Raw genomic sequence first — 19,850 nt, forward strand, 5'->3', positions numbered from 1 at the left:
TGTAGGAATGGCCTCTTTTTGGCAGAAGGTATTACCCATAGGATTGTATTTTTCACTAATCCAGATGACCTGACATCTTGTAATGGGAAGATTTAAAAACTGGGATTAATTCTGGGGTCTTGCCCTTACTGGAATGTATTTTACTGTCTTTACTGATTTCAGCTACACTACCCTGTTTTCCTCTTACCTCACAATTTTGTTTTGTTTTTAATCAGAGAATTAGTTGCCAAGCCCTCTTCACTTTTTGTCTTCTCAGTCATTGGTGCAGAAGTTAATCCTAGGATATTTTCTTTCTTCTCTGTATGCTTACCTCTGAAGGGTCTCATCTACTTGTCTACAGTCAAGGCTTTAAGGCCATCCATATTTTGATGACACTGAAGTTTGTCCAAATCCCTAAATGTTCTCCTAACCCACATGCTCAAGTCTAAATTTCCATACTCCTATAACCAACCCAGTGTCAAGAACTTGTGACCCCACCTACAGTATACTGTCACTATCTGAGATAACTGCAAGGGATGGTCACCTGGCCAGTACCTTGAATTACAGTCAGCAAGTAGTCAGTTCACTTTTTAAAAGTGTAAGGCAGATAATGTTGTATGTCTATGCAGAAACCACTAATGATTTTCTGTTGTACTTGAAACAAAATCTGAAATCTCTTAGCAAAGCATGTGAGGCGCTACACAATTAGAGACTTCTGTAAGGTTATTTCCTATGTCTTTCCCTCTCATTGACCCTGGCTTCATAGTTTCTCTGACACTCCAGGTGTCTCCTGCTTCAGTACCTGCCCCAGCTGACCGATGTGCCCTTCAATGGCTCATTCATTTCATCTGTTTCAAACCTTGAGCCCCTCCTCAGTACTGCATATTGCCCACTGACCTTGTTGGTCTCTTTATTTTCCTTTGTATCACTTGTTACTAGGTGAAAATGCATTTCTGCTATCTTCCTTAATGAAATAGAACTTTGTGAACCTGTCACTTTCTCTGCAGAGCTCAGGCATATGTCTCAGATCTCAGGCCCCTGCCTTGTGCACTGTAGGAGCCAATTAAACCTATAAAGCTCTTCTCAAATATCATCTCTAATAACTTTTATAGTCTTGAGCCTATGCCAACCATGCTACCTCCTTTTCTGCATTAAAAAAACAAATTCTCACCTTTATTTTGTTTTTCTTTCTGTTCTATAATTTTACTTTAATTTTCATTCCTTCATCCTGCTAGATTCATTTTTTTTTTATTTCTAGTATGAGGAGAGATGACTTCACATGTCATTGCCTGCCCTTCTTTTTTTTTTCAAAATATAACCAGTTTATTTAAAAAGATGTATTTATGTGTAGGCATTTGGCCTGCATGTGTGTTATGTGCTCCATGTGCACGCAGTACCCACAGAGTGCAGAGGAGGGCGTCAGAGTCCCAGAACTGAAGTCACCATCATGAGCCACCATGTGGGTGGTAAGAACAGAACCCAGGTCCTCTGAAGGAGGTCTCTAGGCCACTCCAGCCTCAGACCTTGATCTTTTAGGAAGATTATTAACTAATTTATATCTGTTTAAAATATTACTTGTATCATAAAATTATAAATAGAATATCTCTCAGAAAGTCTGGTGTTTTTTCTTTAAATATGAGTAAAATTTTGATGTGCACATTCTAGGCATTTCTGCCAAACTCTCTTCTTTCATGCTGATAAAATTCCTCTCTGCTAGCCATGGATAGCGATGGTTTATTACAGAATCTAAAATAAATTAAGCCAGCATATTTGGCTATGTCAATGTGCTGTCTCAAACAATATGATTAAAGATGTTGTCTGCAGTTTGTTTCTAAACATACCTGGAACTCAGATGGCATATTGTACATTGTGGGGATGAGAGAGAAAGATAAAATTCTATATCAGAAGGACATTCTGATTTTTGGCTTTTTTAAGATATAGGACATTTGCACTTATTTCTCTCTGCCCTGCAACTGGCCAAAAGCATGGGGCTGTGTAAGAATTCTCACCTACTGGGTTTAAAGCCTGCACAGCACAGTACCCTCCACACCCATTCACACATACTAAAACTCATTCTAAAACCATCTGTGCTTCATAACACAAGTGGAGCCCAGGCCTTTGCCCTGAGGGCTGACTATCTAACAATGAGACACATTTGTTTAGTTTGCTAAACAAAATCATTCTCATTCAAGAGATGTAATCGTGTGTCTGGTATTTATTTGGTATGCCTTCCCCCTTTCTTATTACTCACTTTACAGTTTTAGTTTAGTTTTGTGTCGGGTTAAATGAGTGAAGCTGTATAGACGAAGACAGTAGGATGTGCTAATTGACATCAAATAGCCAAGTATTAAGTTAATAGGAGAAAGGTATAGTTTGATACTCTAGCCATTCAGTTCTGGATCTTTCTCAGGTTGCCGTAACTCTGTTTCAAATTGGCACTTTTCTTTATCTACATAGGATCAGAATAACTAATGTCAGTAGAGTTCAAAAACTTGAATTTTTGAAAACAATTGAATGTGTCCTGTGTTTTACACTGTGCTTCAAAAAGTTGGCTAAATGTAATATTTGACAATGACAATCATGAAACTCCTACTTACTTGGTTATATGTGTGAAGTCCCTTACTCAGTTCTGTGGCATTCCAAGGAGAAAGCCATGTGGAGGAAAGTAATATAGCCATCACTCCGATTCCTATCTGGAATTCACCCACAGTGTGTTTGTGTGTAAGAGAAGGTTGCAAATCAAAAATAAATGAAAGTTTTCATATACAATGTATTTCAGTGTTAATATTCACCTAGCATTAGTTTATAGATCTTAAGGGTAGAGGGGAGATTCCGCAAAAAGTGACTTCATAAAGAAGAGATGGCTCAGTAAAACCTTAACAAGTCAGGACTGTTTTTCATGAGTTCATACCCTTCTGTTTCCCTGCATCTCTCTTCTTCTGTCCTCTATTTCCTTTCAGATTGAGGCCTTTCCTTGGTTCTCCATCTCCCATGCCTTACCCCTCTTCTTCTACCCTCCCTCCGATGTTTAAAATGGACAGACACCCACACTGGGACACTTACCTTAGGACCTAAGCAAAACTTCTCCAATTCTACCCATCCCAGAATTCCTCTGGCAGAGTGACTTTTCCATTCCAACCCTCCCTTCACAGTCAAACAACCTGCTCTATCCCTCTACACTCAAATAAAACATACTGTGAAGACAACTGCAACAAACTTATCTAGAAATCTCCACTGGCCATATTCACTTCTGCATTTCATTGCTTTAAAACAGCTAATCATCTTGGACCCTTCCTCATAACTTGCTCTTTCTAGCTTAGAGAATATGCACAATGGCAAACAAAAGCAACAGTGTTGTAAGCTATGAGCTAATGGTTACCTTTCACCCCCAGAACGTCCAGAAAGCAGCATGGAGAATGTCAAGGATAAAGGTGTAGTCAAACAGATCCTGCCCCAGTTGGATATGGATATCTAACTTGGGCTAAACATACATCTTTGAGGGCTGCCAGTAGTGGATAACACATTTCGATATTTTTAAAAACAGTGAAATGAGCAATTCCCTAAAGATACAGCACCCCCCCCATATTTGCCCAGGAATCCGTTTTGGAAGCTGATCCAATGATTACTACTGGGACGCAGAATTTTGACATCCATTTGGTACTGATTTACACCAGGATTTTTAAGGCTGCCAACAAGAAAGTCCAGAATTTCAGGCAGCCAAAAATTCCACAAGAGACAACTGTCTTTTATTTTATAGCTTATGAATTTGGGGCTTAATATGATTTTCCACTAACAAGTTCTGTACCCCCTCCTGAGTGCCAAAGCTGGTGTAGAGGTCAGTAAAGTAACACGGAACAGATGAGGCAGCTTAATACTCAACTTGAAGGAAGACAGTTGAAATGGTATTGTTTACTTAGGAAAAAGCACTCTGGTTTAAAGGGCTGACTCGAGATTTCTTAGGAGTACTTGAGCAACATGTTCACATCTTACCCTCCACTGGACTCATGGCCATTATCTGTTGATGCAGCAGCGCTGGGAATGGGATTAATAAAGTCCTCAATTAAAGACCTGCTAAATATTGGTAGAGAGCTCTAAATGTCTTGTCTTCTGTTTCTTATGAAATAGCAAGGGCAAAAAAACCCACAGAATCATGTTCAGTAGTAAATCAAAGGTGAAAAACTTAGGAAAGAGTTAGATGGGTAGCTCCCTTTAAAAAAAAAAAAAGCCTAAGTGAATGGAGAACCCTTTAAAAACAAGGCATTCATGGTTAACATGGGTAATTCTGCTACACACTAAAGCTTTCACACAAAATTAGCAAAAGAAAACACTAAGAGCACCTTCCTATGATAAACACATTCTATTGAAAAGTCAAGAGACAACACATTGGCACAGTGAAATAATAATTTGGTTGTTTTTTTAAACACAAGTCATTCAATTTCATCTTCAGATGCCCCAAAGATAAGAGGAGATGTGAATCACTGATGTAATACTTAAATGACCCACATGTGAATTCCCTAGAATTCCAGCTTATAAAACTCCTTCATGGCCATCACACTTATTACTTACTAATGTAGTTTAGACATATGCTCTGAATTTGACTTAACAAGAAGATACACTCATATATTCTATCAACATAGGCAGCTTTTTAATTACTGACTACTAAAGTGTATATCCAACTGCACCTGTAATGGTTTTAAGTTAATACAAATTATTTCACATAGTTCCACAGGTGGGATACATGGAAAAATAAAAGAGCTATGTCCAGGGCAGAAGCCCACCTGACCTACTGAGAAAATTACCCAGATACATTAGAGATTGCCCACTGGAATTTCTAGAAGGTGATCCCATGAAAGGATGACTTACAGAGCATCATCTTCAGGTCGAACTCACCCTCCTAATGGAGAAAAGCATCTCTGATGTCTTATTGGCCCATCAGAGAGGGGTGTGATACTTCATATAAGCTCCAGACAGCATGACTGTGCTCCTGAGTTAGGAACTGTGTAAGGCAGAATTCTTTACACCCTATTGTGAAAGTGTTCCAGGTCATGACAAAGCAGTGATAAGTAAATGGATACAGACTTCTGACACCCACCCTCAACTTTAATAGTACAAACTCTCATATATATAAAAAAACTCATTTAAAAATATACTGCTAAATTACTCTATGAAATTTATAATTAGCTAGTAACATAACTTTATCTACACAAACTTTAAAAATGGGCATCAAGTAAATAAACTATCTCACACCCAAAGTTACTATATGTTGAAGAAAATAAAATGAAGTAATTTCTATAAATTAATCTTCAAAGTGTCTTCTGTGGACAGAGCACTGGAGAGGGCATCACTTGTGGAGAATGTCTCTGGCGGCAGACTGCTGCCTAAGCATTGTCCTGTCCATCTCAGCCAGATATCGAGAACACACTTTCTGCTTCATTCAATCAAGGATGCTTATTTGGCCATATCAGCCCAGAGTCAGGAGAAATTCCAGTCATAATTTCTGATGATTACTCAAATCGTAAATTCTAAACATTAAAACAAACAAACAAACAGGTATAACAAAATGGACTAATTAATGTTCACAAACGCAAGTCCTGAGAGCAACCCAAAAAGTCTAAAAGAAGAAATAACTTCTCATTAAGGCTGGAAGAACATCGAGAGACTGAAATGGGCAAGTTTAAGAAAACAAAAACCCTGTCTACATGAGATTCCCCACTGCTGGGTAAGAAAGAACCCATCCTGCCAGACTTTGCTTGTGTCTTTTTGTCCATCTGCTGAGTACTGAATGAGCAGAGGTCAACACCACAGCCGTGTTATATGTGGACTTCGTCTTCGGCTTTCAGTTCACGGCATGTGCTATGTCCGTGTGTTCCTACAAGTTCTCCATCTGGCAACTGTGGTGACCTGGCAGGAGTCTGCATTGTCAGTAGGGAAAGAGACGGAGAGAAGCTGGGAGTCATGGCCTCTGTTAGGGAACCACCATAGTAGGGAAGGGGAGAGCGGGGGAATTTCTGAAGAACCTGTCCCAGGGTGATGGCTGGCATTCGTGGGGGAACGGCCTTAATCCCAGACTGTGCTACTGCTGTTATCAAAGGGGGTGGGAAAACCAAAGGTGTGTCTTTTGGAATGCCAGGCATCTGCAGATCTTCATCCTTTAGTCGGGCAATATCGTTAAACACGGAGGCTAGGTGCTGGAACTTGGGTTCCCAACTAAGGAAGTAATCCCAGGCATAGCTGCCACTGGAACCATCAGCAGAGGCTGCCTGGGTGGAAGGAGCTGCACACCTTCCTTCCCGACTGACTGAAGTCAAGGGTTCTTTCCTGCTATCAGCCAAGGCACCTGTTTTTGCCTCTCTTTTTGGGGATAACGCATCATTTTGAACATAGATTGTTTTACAGCCTGCCCCTCCATCTCCTCGCTCAAACACGTGGCTGGCTTCTACCACATCAGTGCTAGCCATCACATCTGACTCTCCTGACAGGCAAGAAAGCTGATCAGAGTCCCTGGGGATGCCCGAGTCTGGTACCCTGGACCCCCGGTCACTCAGCACAGAATCTGAGTCCTTTCTATAAGGGTGCTCATTTATCCTCTGGATTTCTTTATCTTCTGCAGTTTCTCCATCCACAGAGCAGTGGTCACTGGAGTTTGAGAGCCTGTACAGGTGGATAATGTCCTTCTCCATGGCACTCATTAAGTTCAGCCATTCAGCAGGCATAGCTCCACCAGGCCCTGCCACATCCCTGTACTCCACTGCCTTGAGCTTGCCTGCAGCACCAGTCAGTGTGGGATCATCATCTGGGGGTGGTGGTGTCTTCTCCTCATAACTGTGTAGTGGGTCTGTTTGCTTATGCCTTAAAATCAATGCGATTAGAGTGCAGACAAGTAAGAGGAACACTAAAAAGGAGACCACAAGGCTGATGGAGAAACTGTGAGCAAAAACTCTTCTGTGGTGTCCTTCTGATGGCAAAGAGACGTTCACAAACACACTGCAGGATGTGGACTTAGAGCTGGGCTTGGGGCCATGTGCAATTATTTTTACTTCAAGGATATCTTCTTTGTTGAGTTGGCTGCTTGTTAGAAAAGGGGCTCTAATCCAGTAAATATTGCCATTCGTTTTGTTTACTGAAAAGAGAGGGGATGGAGTTCTAAGGGAGTAAAGAACGACCCCATCCACGCCTTCATCTGCATCTGAGGCTTCCACTCTGCCAATCAGCTGTTGTTCCTGACCTTTCTCAGGGAGACTGAAAAAATATTGATCTTGAGTAAAGATGGGTTCAAACTCATCTATCCCTTCAACTTCCACCCAAACCTCCAGAGAAGCTGTGGCACCACCTCTGTCTTTGGCCTGAACCACCAGGCAATACTTAGTAACACTTTCGTAGTCAAGCATCTGCTCAGCTCGAATGTCCCCTGTTAAAGGATCAATGACAAATAGGTCCTGATAGGGCTGTATCCCATGTGTGACAAGGCAAGGTGACAAAATAGAGTAAGTCACTTCTCCATAAGGTCCGGCATCAAAATCCATAGCATGTACAGAACATAGGATGGAGAAAGCAGGCAGGTTTTCAGGAGTGACACAGGTCAAGGTAGAGGACATAAACTGTGGTGTATGGTCATTGTCATCTAACACATTGATACGCACAACAGCAAAAGAAACGTGTTTCTCTTCTTCGTCAGCAGCTTGGACTGTTAATGTGAATGTTATCATTTCCTCATAATCCAGAGGTTTCACCAAATAAAGAACCCCAGTTCTTTCTTCTAAGTAGAAGTGTTCCTTCTCATTTCCAGCGAGTATGCCATAGATGATTTCCGCGTGTGAACCCATGTCATGGTCATCTGCTGACACCACAGTGATATGACTCCCTACAGGAGTACTTTCCTTGACATGAGCATTGTACTGCCGACTGTTGAAGGTGGGTGGGTTGTCATTGACATCAAGAACTTCTATTGCTATGACCGTTGTGGAACTCAGAGGAGGGCAACCATGGTCAGAGGCTAGAATGACAAGCCTGTGACTGGCACTGGTTTCTCTGTCCAGTGCGTGAAGCAACACAAGAGCACCACCCTGCTGATGGGGATAATCTGAATGAAGGGGGCTGCTTTCAATGTGGAAGTAGTTGTGTAAGTTGCCACTGATGATGGAATACTTGGTATGTGTGTTTTCAATAGTGAAGTCACGGTCGAGAGTTGAAAATGTCATGAGAGTGCTTCCAATGGGAGCGTCCTCACTGAAGCTAAGATTATAGTGCCCCGCTGTAAACTCGGGAGCATGGTTGTTCACATCTTGTATTTCTATCTCCACTAACGTAAGAGCCCTCAGGGAGGGAATTCCACCATCACTGGCTTCAGCAAGAAATCGAAGTGTTGGTATTTTATCCAGAAATGATACAGAGCTGGTAGTAAATATCGTGCCTGAAAAACAAGACAGCATGTCCAAGCTATGAACCAAATGCTCATGATGAACTTAGCTAGTAAATGCTGAATGAATATGTAAATGTGCCCTACTCTTTGCTGGGTGTGTCAAGTTACAGCCAAATAGTTCAGATTTCAAAATTGTTATATTTATACAGAAGCTTCCAAAGTAATCACAACTTCCACTTACATGTACCACTTAAGACTGCCTTTGCTGCATTTTCCCTGGATTCAATTTTTGTATAGTAAGCTGTTTCATTATTATTTTTAAATAATAAATAGTACACTCTTGCCTCAGATATTTTGCCATTATCTATAAAAAATATGTGCAGAGGCTGGGTGGGAGTGGCACACACCTTTAGTCTCAGCACTTGGGGGCAGAGGCAGGTGGATCTCTGTGAGTTCAAGGCCAGCCTGGTTTACAGAGTGAGTTCCAGGACAGCCAGGGGTGTTACACAGAGAAACCCTGTCTCGAAAAAATATGTACAGAGATATTCTAGCATAAGATAACGATTCTGAGCTGGGCAAGGCAGTAAATACCTATAATTCTAACGCTTGGGAGGTTGAGGCAGGAGGATTGAGAGTTTGAGACTAGACTAGGATATACACTGAGACTTCCTCTCCAAAATAAAAGTGAAATGGCTAGAATATTCAAGCATTCAAGTGGTAGAATGTGTGCCTCTCGACATGTGCTCTCTCTCTCTCTCTCTCTCTCTCTCTCTCTCTCTCTCTCTCTGTCTCTCTCTCTCTCGAACACATACACACACACACACACACACACACACATACACACACACACACTCATGCATTTTCTCTCTCCCTCTCCCTCTGTCCCCACTCTCTCCCTACAACACATACGGATGGGGAATTACTCTGGAAATAATTGCAGCCAAATGAAAGCAATGAAAATGTTAATGTGGAGCACTTACTTATAAAGATATCTTTTCTCAAGATCCTGAGTTACTTCAGCAAGTGACATTTTCTCCTTAATGATACAATATATCAAATATCTCTTATTGTGGTAAACACAGAAATACATGACATTTACCAGTGTGTACAAGATGGCATTTTATTAAAGTGTTTTAAGTGTGCTTACTAAAAATAAGTGCATAATGTTGCAGTTTAAATGCCACATTTCAATTATAGTTATACCATTAACTAGACCGACTTGCTAGCAATTACTAAATTAAAACATTCTAATTAACGCTGACTCGATATTTGTGCAAAGCACCCATCAGGCCAGAGTGATCCTAAGAACTGAGTTTTCAGGGGCCTGTGTTGCACACACTGTTATCTGTTGATCCAGGTCAGCAGTTGGCAGTGAGTGAACTTCTATGAGATGAGAAGACAAGACTGAGAGACCAAGAAAGACCAGGCAGTTCCTAACACTATACTTACACCATGGGCACACATCTGAAAGTTGTGCGGCATTTCTTATTTCTCCCATACAAGCACCTGATGAGTCTTCTTCTGATACTTTAGACCTAAATTCTTCCTTCAGATAATTCCTAACAACTAATTTTATCCTCACCTCTCACTTGAAAATGAGACCACAGTGTGATGTCCGTGTCTATTCTTTTCTACAGTGTGCCCTGCTAGGACACTGCGTTGCTGATTAGCCCTCTTTATTGAGTTCAGCATTCAATGAATGTTCACTGATAATGTCCCTTGTACCCTGCCTAAATGTTTGAGTGAGAAGTTGTTGTCTGAGTACATTGCACATCATAGCTGTCCTCTTTGATAAAAATACAAAGGGCCATGGAAGAGATACCACATGAAGCAGAACAGAACAATGGTTTTCTATTTGGTAGACATGGACACTAAATTGTTTTAAATGTCTTTTAAAAATTGTTCTTGTCTTTAGTGAGTATATTGCTATCTTTGCACTAAGCTGAGTAAACAGCTTCTTAATTCCAGTTGTATGAAATTCTCATTAATGAATTGATCCTTTTGACATTATTTTGATTCTTGCTGAGTTGCCACACACCTCCCTAAACCCTGTTGACTGGACACGTGAACTTGGGCATCACTATATTGGCGATGGAGGGGATCTCTCTACATTTCTTCCTGTTGAGCAGCATTTAACCAACATCCTTTGTTTTCTAGCCACTGAGATGCTGAATAAGTACTACTGACATTTCCCACTGTAGCTAAGAAAGCAATGCCCATAACTACAGTGAGTAGTTATGAGTAGGAGGAGTGAGGGGGGACTGTGTTAGGACATCACCACTAATGATCCATGTTTCTCTACTGTCATCTGTGATGCACTAGTGTCACTGTAGGCAACTCACCATTCCTGGGATCAATGGAGAATCCTTCAGAAGAGGAAAGGACCCTGTAAGAAATGTCCTCACTGCTTTCTAAGTCTGTGGCAGACAGGGTCAGTACCGAGCACCCTCCAGGTACTAGCTCAGGAACCATAACCTGAGGGCAAGAAAGGACAAAAGCATTATGCTTGCAAATATGTATTTTTCGGGAGTAGGGGAAGAACCTGACTCATGCCATTTATTTTGACTCAAAAAAAAAAAAAACCCTACCCAATCTGCCTTTCATAGGACATGTGGTGGTTTGAATGGAAATGCCCTCCACAGGCTCATAGGGAGTGGCACTACTGAGAGGTGTGGCCTTGTTGGTATAGATGTGGTCTTGTTGGAGAAAGTGTCACTGGGGTTGGGCTTTGGGGTTTCAGAAGTTCAAGCCAGGTGCAGTGTGGAACTTTCACTTCCTGCTGCCTATGGATCCAGGTGTAGAACTCTCAGCTTCTTTTCCAGCACTATGTCTGCCTGCATGCTGCCCTGCTTCCCACCATGATGATAGTGGACTAAAGTTCTAAACCTCTAAGCCAGCCCCAGTTAAATGTTTTCCTTTATAAGAGTTGCCTGTGATCATGGGGTCTCTTCTCAGTAATAGAACAATGACTAAGACAGGCCAGCTGATGTATAGAGTTCATTGAAACTATTGATTATGTAAACAGTCTCTGGGTTCAGAAAACAATCTTAATTTCACTCAATTTTGTTTTTTACCGTGAAGCATTTTCTTTCTAGATTGTTACTGAATGACAAAAGGTAGCACAATCACTAATTTCATATTAGATGCACTAATTACATCTCTCAAGAGAGGCTTCACGGAGGATGGTTACTTAGGTTAGGTTTTTGTGTTAATCATCTTTCCTTTGCTCTATTGAAGAGTGTTGGGATACATTTCCAAGGCCTCACTAGAATGTTATCACTGTCCTGACTTCTGTAAACATAAACTCTGCCCTAAATTCTAAAATATGTCTGGACTTGCTCACAATCTGTTTGTGTGAAATGTTAATTCCTATATTCCAAAGAAAGAATCTGTCCAAAGGATCTTTGGGTAGTGCAAAAGTTCCAATTGTTGTTAACAACTGAACTCCAACTATACACAGACACAGAACCTACAAAAGGCTGGTAGTCTGCACACTCAGTAAACTGAAATAAATGAGCCAACTAATTCCAGTTTATTTCTAGTCTATAATATGATAGATAAGCATGCATCATTAACTCAGGATAAACAACAGAAGATATTTTAAATGATTTATTTATTTATTTCACATATATTGGTGTTTTGCCCACATGTATGTCTGTATAAGGGTTACAGACAGTTGTGAGCTGCCTAATTAGGTGCTAGGAACTGAACCCAGGTCTTCTAGAAGAGCAGCCAGCACTCTGAACCACTAAGCTATCTCTCCAGCCTGAACAGCAGTGAATATCAACAGCCTAAACCAGACCATCAGTGACAGAAGGCTGATGTCACTCACTGTTATTATTTATTTTATGGGTATAGCTGTTTTGCCTGCATGTCTGTCTGTGCCCCGTGTACATGCCTGGTGTTTTGGAACTCAAAAGAGGGTATCAGATCTCCTGGATCTGGAGTTACAGAAGGTTGTAAGTTCCCACATGGGTGCTGGGATAGAATCAGGTCATCTGGAAGAGCAGTCAGGGATCTTAACTTTTGAGACATCTCTCAGCCCCATTCTCTGTTCATTTCTTTTTCATTTCTTTACCTGATAGAAGTCTTGAGAAAATACTGGTGGGTTATCATTGACATCCAGCACACGGATGATAAGGGAACCCTCTGTGTGGTGCCATGAATCAGAAACATGGATGATCAGCTCATATTCAGCAACATCTTCAAAATCCAGTGTTTGCACCAGCACCACCACCCCAGTGTCCTGAATGATAGCAAACTTGGCTCCGGAATTGCTCTCTTTGACAAAACTGAAGGTGAAAGCTGGATTCAAATCCGCATCATGAATAGATACCCGAGACACAATTACACCAGGCAAAGAATCTGCAATCATCATGACCAATGTCAGCTTCCATTAACTTCATCATCAAAAGACATTTCCTCAATCATGAAACCCAAGTATTTTCATTTTAAATCTAAAAGTGTTTTTTTTTTCTGGCATGATTTCTCATGTAAAGCTCATTATGGGCTAAATCAAAACACAGAAGAATTTGTAAGTCCAATAAAAGTGAAAATCTACCACAGAGTAGAAAATTGAGGAAGCAGGGTATACTCTAGTTTTATATTACAGTTTTCCACCATATACTTACAACACAACTTCAGAATCAGGAATCATTCTGAGCACTTTCCTGTAGTGTATAGTTTCTATGTCATGAGTGTATAGGGGAGAAGAAAGACATTACTCAGAGCATTAATACAAATAATTAACTCTGAAAACAGGCCAGAACTGAATGAAAATACTTGGGTATTGATGTAAAATTCAGTACTTATCTTCTAGGAAAATAAAGAAAGAATTTTCTTTGATAGTGACATTGCTTTCTTCTCTTAAATGTGTTTCTCAAAACTAAAATTCCCAAGGCTCAGGAAAAAGGAAGTATTCTTGGTGCTAGTGAAGAAACTGAATCTCTACTGTTACTCACTAAAAAGCTCTTAGAGATCACACAACATGCTCAGTGTCTCATGCACGCCTGGGTTCACAACTTAACCCACTCGTGAAGGGAACTTTATTCCCAAGAGTCTAGCATGGTGCAGGTGGAAAGTTTCTGCCAAGAGATTCAGAATTGTTCCACTGTCTGTGGAATTCATAATTTACAATCTTCACATCTGGGGAAGAATTCTCGTTGAATACTAAGCTTACCTTACCCCATTCAATAGATTTTTGATTTATGTAATTGGTTCTCATGATATATTCACACCGGTTGTATTGATACATTTTAACATAAATTCATGTGCTTGGGAACAGGACACAATCCATCAAATCAAATGAAAATATCAAAAGTGAGAGATAAACCTGAAATATGTTTTGTTTGTAGAGAGTAATAGTTATAGGCATCCCTGTTTTAGAGATTTCTATAGGATGGAGTTGGTATAACCTGTTTACAAAGTGAAGACAGTAAAATGTTCAAAATGTTTCAAGAAAGGCTTTGGTATGAAGAAGAATGCAAAGGGACAAAGGTCACCATTGTTTTCTACTTTGTCTATAGAAGGATAGGTTGGCTTTACTAGAGCAGCCATTCACTGTGGGACAACTTTGGGATTTCAAACTATGGAGTCATTGCATAACAAATGACCAAGCAGCCCAGCACTAAAACCATTATGTTTTTAGTCTCAACTAGTAGTGTGGTACTGATGCTAAAGGTTGGGTTATGCTAGAGAAAAGTTTTGACTCTGCACATTATTGTATTAACTTCATTAGCATCATTAGCATCCTACAAAAATCAACAAAGCATGGGTCTAACAGCATTAGTGCTCAGAAGGGTCAAGTGATTATTACACCAACAACATGGGTTTCTGTCTGGAGTACATTTGGTGTTTAAGAAATATCTGCACCTGAACACACTATAAGGAATGATGGAGGTAAGGGACTCAGCCTCCAGCCCATCTGAATGCAAATCCAAGTTTTATGATTTGAATCCCTTGACATTTGATATTTTCCTTATGAAGACAAAATTACCTGGCTAGAATGGCTGTAGAGAACTAGTACTCAATACAATATCTGGCTGTAAAATACGCATAAGTTAATTAAATGTTGATTCCAAATTGTCACACTTACTTTCGGCAATTTCTATTGCTTCTGAGGGGAGAAAGACTGGGGCATTGTCATTTATGTCAATCACCTGTATCTCGACCAGAGCTGTATCAGAATGCCTGGGAACCCCTCTGTCTGTGGCTTGCACAATCAAGCTGTTTTGGAAAAGAATCAAGGAATGTTATGAGCGATCTAGAAAGTATAAAAAAACAAATATCAAATCAAGTTTAATTATTATATGAATTCACTGACTTTTATTTTTCTCATGGCCTTTTCTAAATGGCATCATTTACAATTTATTTCACAAGAATGGTAGCTTGAAATTTATGTATTTTTGACAAGTTGCAAGAACAAACTCCAGCAGGCTGCCAGGGGTCATGAAGTATTAATGCAAAAATAAATCATAATTTCTTGGAGACGGACTTTAAGGTTCTACTAAGAATAACCTAAGCAATACATGCACCAACAGCTGTACCCACTCTGCTCTTTCCCGTTGCCTCTCCTCTCTCTCCTTTTGCACCTCTCTCTCTTGTCTCTCTCTCTCTATTTCCCTTGGCCCCCCTTTTCCCTCTCCCTTTTCCACTTCATTCTATCTCTCTCCCCCTTTAATAAAACTCCAAGTGGTCAATGAAAAACAGTTGTGCCAACTCTACTGCATGGGCATTGCTACATATTTCCATTTAATTGTACCATCAAAACATGCTGTCAAAAAGATGGCCATATATGGATATTTTTCAGGTTCAAGTTTCAAACCAACCAACACTATAGACTTGCTGCCATGATGGAGTGACTGGGTCATGATGTGCTCGGACTCTGCAGAATAAAGGGTAGGTTTTGAAGGAATTCATGCAATACGATTTAATCTCCCTAGGGTGGTACTACAATGATCTATTCTACCACCCAAACTAGAGAAACTACTACTGACCCCAACTTCTCCATTTTCTCTCACTACTCTTCTAGCATCATGCAGTTGCAAGTCTGGTCAGTTGGTCTCCTCGATGTCCCTTGGATTAGTGTTTTGTCCCTTTCATAAGAGCCTCAGGTAGAGTGATCAACCACCCTGCTTAAATCCAGGACCTAATAGTTTCCTAGAACATGGAAAAATTCAGTGTTTTCACAACCAGTAAAGCCAAAATAAATTGGGAGTTGAGATTTTTAGCACTAAATCCAGAAAATTATGGGATTTCCTATACTAAGCATAGAGAAGTGTGTGCTATCCAGTCTCTGCTCTCATTTGCCTGAAATGCTATTTATATTTTGCATCCTTATGACTTGAGAGATGGTGCAGTGGTTAACAATGTAAACTTCCCTCGAAGAAGAAGGTACAGCACTCATATCTGGTAACCCACAACCACAACCACAACCACAACCATTTGGCTTCCTCAGACACCTGCACTCATACTCTCCCTATTCCAACATGCACATAATTAAAAATAAATTAATAGTCGTTTGAAAACCTGGACACCTATTTAAACATCTGTTTGACTCTCCTTGTTAAGACCATTCACACTCCCAAGCAAATGCATCTGACCTTTTAAGCACTGGCTCCTGCCTGTTGCTCCTGTCCTTACACTCTGGTACCCTGTCAATGCTCACATCAGTAAGATTGTCCAGATTCTCGTGTGATCTGAAAGCCCTCCATGCCAATAGCACACTGCACATTTTCCTGCCACAAGAGTTACCTTTCTGATGGTTTATCCATCTGTCTCTCCCATGAGTTCCTTTAGGACAGACGGATGCCCTAATGTAATAATTAAATGGAATTAAATGACTGTTGATGTCAGTTTCTGAAGATTTTTCCATGGTTAGAGATATATTAAATGGTTGAGCCAGTATTCATGCTTAGGTCTTGCTCAACTCAAAATCTGTGCCCCTCCTAATGGGCCCTTCCCTCAGTATGCTTCCCATGAGGCATATAGAGAGCACATATTCACAGTTTCTTTTTCATTTTTTTCCTGAGTGTTGTGAGAGACTGGGGGAGAAGCAGGTACATTGTAAAGCGAACTGTTAATTAGAATAACAACTTTATTCCAGAGGGTATAAAATGAGCCCTGTGTTCCAGAGGGGATCCTATGGAGACTACCTTTTAAGAAACTGGATCTTGAAAGTAGGCACTCTTGCTCTCCCATTGCTAGCACCTTGTAGGTGTCTTTTCTTTTCTAATCTTAAAGTTTAAAATGGTGTGAAATAAGCCTCATTCTTTCTTGTTTTGAATTGCACTAAGAGCAAACAGTCACTGTTATTGTCAGTGAGTCCACAAGTACTGCCTTCTACACTCTCGGGGTTGGGACAGCAGCGGAACACACCCTCAGATGTCACAGGGATAACTCTGGGTGGGAGTTTGATTTGTGAGCATGGCCATTAGTCAGGTTCATATGGGAGTATTGTTGTGAGAGGAATAAGCTCAAAATATTTTTCTTCCACTGCTGCCTGCCCCTTGCCATGTGACCTTAAATTTCAGCCAAGACATCAAAGTTAGATTCCTGTCAACTCTGCATTACTGTCACAAATACCCTTATTTTCTTAATGCCACAACCATTGGGTTCTATGTAATGCCTAAGTCAGGTGAAAAGAAAAATGAGCTTCTTTGATATGGAGGGAAATCTCTTACTCTGTTTCAGTGAAAGGGCAAGAAAAGGGTAGCCTCTTGCTGCTTGGAAGAACAGATGAGAGAACAATGATTTCGAGCCTGTGAGACCTCAAGCTCTCTGAAGGCTCCTTGGCAGTCTTTGTGAAGCTGAGGGTTGCAGCCTGCTCAGTCTGGCTCCATGTGGCAGAACCATTGCACACAGCAGTGTCAGCTGAGGCCACAATGGAACTGACCAGACTTAGAGCAGGCCTGTCCTAAGGCCAGAACGTCTTTTCCTAGTCTCCCAGTACAGGAAGCTTCTCTCACCACAGTCCACTTCAAATGAGGCCTTTGACCAGATAAGATCTCACTTAAATTCCTTGAAATATTGACATTGTTGGCAGAAGATATTGAAAAAGTTCTCTTTCCACTTTATCTCAAATGTCTACCGAGAGAATTTTCTGTTCCTTCTGAAATTTTTTTAAAAAGTAAAAATATCAGCTAATACCAGAAACAGCTATAAAAAGAATTAGGATTTCTGGTGAAAGATGGCAAGATTGCCTCTCAGATCTGTCTCTTCTTCCCTGACTTCTACTGAGGGGCAACTGGGACATTTAAAAATATGCAAGTCCCCAAGGCTAAAGCAGGAAATAGTTGAGCAAGTTGGGAGTAGAAGAGATGAAAAGATCCAAGATGCCATGAGTGGATTTAGGTAAGCATGTGGGAGGAAGCCAGAGATTAGAAGATACTCAAAGATACAACACTAAAACTGCCTCCAGGTCCATTTATTAAACACGTTTGGTTAATTACTTGTTTTACATTATTTATATTAAGTATATGCATAGATTTATGTGTCTGTGCACTCATATGTATATGTTTATCTTACACAAGGTCTTTCTTCCATGATCTTTCATCATTTCAGTCTCCTGATGTATATACACGAAGCATCCCAGAGAAGTAAAACAAAAATTAGCCAACATACAAAACAAGGTGTCTAACACCTGAAAGAGGTCAGTGTCTACTGAACTCTCATTCAGCAGGATCCATGGCAACAACCAAAAGTGGCAAACATCAAAACAAAATAATAATTAAACAAGAAAAGAAATGGGCAAAGGGAACGAAATGCACAATGAAATCATGTCTGAGGATAGAAAGAAAGGGTCCCTTATTCAAAAAGAACTTACTGAGGTCAGTGAGATGGCTGAGAGTAAAAGAAAACACAACTACAAAGAAAAGAAAAAACAACTACACAGGTGCCCTCTCATCTCCATCCTCATGCACACAGTAAAGAAGCTGGGACTGTTTAAGGCTTCAGAAGCAAATGGGTTTCAGAATATACAATAGCAATGCCTTTCAAAGTCAGAAAGATACTTTTTAATCTCTATACCATCACACACACACACACACACACACACACACACACACACACACACACACACACACACACACGAATACGCACATATATGTTTATATATGATTGAAGGCATTTGCGGATATACAAGGGCCCACATAATTTGCTTCTGTGGCAGAGAAGGGGCAGTCAGCTTCTCGGCTTTTGCTTCTCACAGTTTGGAGTTAATTTATTCATGGGGAGTTGGAGAAAGGCCTTTTTAAATATTAGGACTAATTTAAATGTTGGGAACATGACGCAAATAGGAAAAAGTTAAAAAACATTAGGTTTAATTGCTAACTAAGCTCCATTGAGTAAGAATTCCGTAACAGAAAGCCTTCACAATTGGAAAGTGCTTAGTTCCTGGGACCAAGAAACTATCAGTGTCTCTGAAATTACTGAGATCTCTGCCGTCACTGACAGAACACTTGAGCTGTGATTTACCTGTGAATGGGAAACACTTGGTGATGAAAATTACTATGGCAGCAATGAGGCAAAAAAGTACTTTTAATGAATTTATACATTAAGCACAATAATTTTAGTAATCACATTAAAATATTACAAAACAGGGTGCAGGGAAGGAAGGGAGAGAGAGGGAACTGAGATTGACATGTAAAAGAAGCTTGTTTCTAATTTAAAGAAAAAAATATTAGAAAACATTTCCCAACTGCTAACTAAGGATAAGGAGGATAGGGTTTTAAACTTTTAAAAATACCTTTGAAGTAATATTTTGAAATATGGTAAATAACAAAACAAAACACTTAATCAAGCTTTCAGAGTTGGAAGGGTTTGGGGTTGGTTAATTAGTCCAATCCACTCAATAACGTATTTCATTCAAACCAGCTTTCAATGCTTAACCACACAAATATATTGTATTTTCCTCATGAAACATGAAAGTCGCCTCAAATATTGACACAGTCTTTTGTACTTATTTTTTCTTAAATTGAATGTCTTTTCTGTAGCTTGTGTAGTAGAAACCATGTGACTGAGGTTCAAAATCACTGAGTATAAGTCTAAATATTGATCTTCAAATAGTATTGCGACCCAGAATAAGCCACACTATGTAACTTACACAGTTAATACATAATATATCCGCCTTAACTTCCTTATGAAAGGGCCACAAGGCTTAAATGAAACACAGTAGCCACACCCTGTATCGTATTTTGTTTTCAAAGTTCTAATTACTCATGGGCAACTACCATCCAGAAGTATTAATGGAAAATTCTAGAAATAAACAAGTCATAAGTTTTAAATAGCTACAACTTTAAGTATTTTGGTAACGCTTCACACTATTGTACTCTTTCTCCCCAGAATGTCAATTATTTTTCTGTCCAATGTATCCACACTGTATTCATCATCCACCCCTTATTCACTTATAGCCATCAGCTATATAGCTGTGTTTCTGTTCAGGTAATTCTTGAGTTACTAAGTAGTTAGATCAAATCACAAGGTTAGTGATACAAAGGATCCCCCAGGGCATACA

The 19,850-nt window shown here is 40.1% G+C and overlaps 1 protein-coding gene across 1 annotated transcript in view; it reads right to left on the minus strand.

The window, feature by feature from the left end:
- Window positions 1-5,789: 5,789 nt before the first annotated feature.
- The window catches only part of Dchs2 (dachsous cadherin-related 2), a 217,662-nt gene continuing 203,601 nt past the window's right edge, over window positions 5,790-19,850 (minus strand). The window contains exons 17-20 of the mRNA XM_035451843.1: window positions 14,433-14,563; window positions 12,417-12,703; window positions 10,681-10,813; window positions 5,790-8,389 (exon numbers count right to left, since the gene is read on the minus strand). Of these exons, the coding sequence (XP_035307734.1) occupies window positions 5,790-8,389; window positions 10,681-10,813; window positions 12,417-12,703; window positions 14,433-14,563 (3,151 nt within the window). The remainder of the gene's footprint in view (window positions 8,390-10,680; window positions 10,814-12,416; window positions 12,704-14,432; window positions 14,564-19,850) is intronic.

This window comes from Cricetulus griseus, assembly GCF_003668045.3.
Source record: "Cricetulus griseus strain 17A/GY chromosome 1 unlocalized genomic scaffold, alternate assembly CriGri-PICRH-1.0 chr1_0, whole genome shotgun sequence".
Classification (NCBI taxonomy): Eukaryota; Metazoa; Chordata; class Mammalia; order Rodentia; family Cricetidae; genus Cricetulus; species Cricetulus griseus.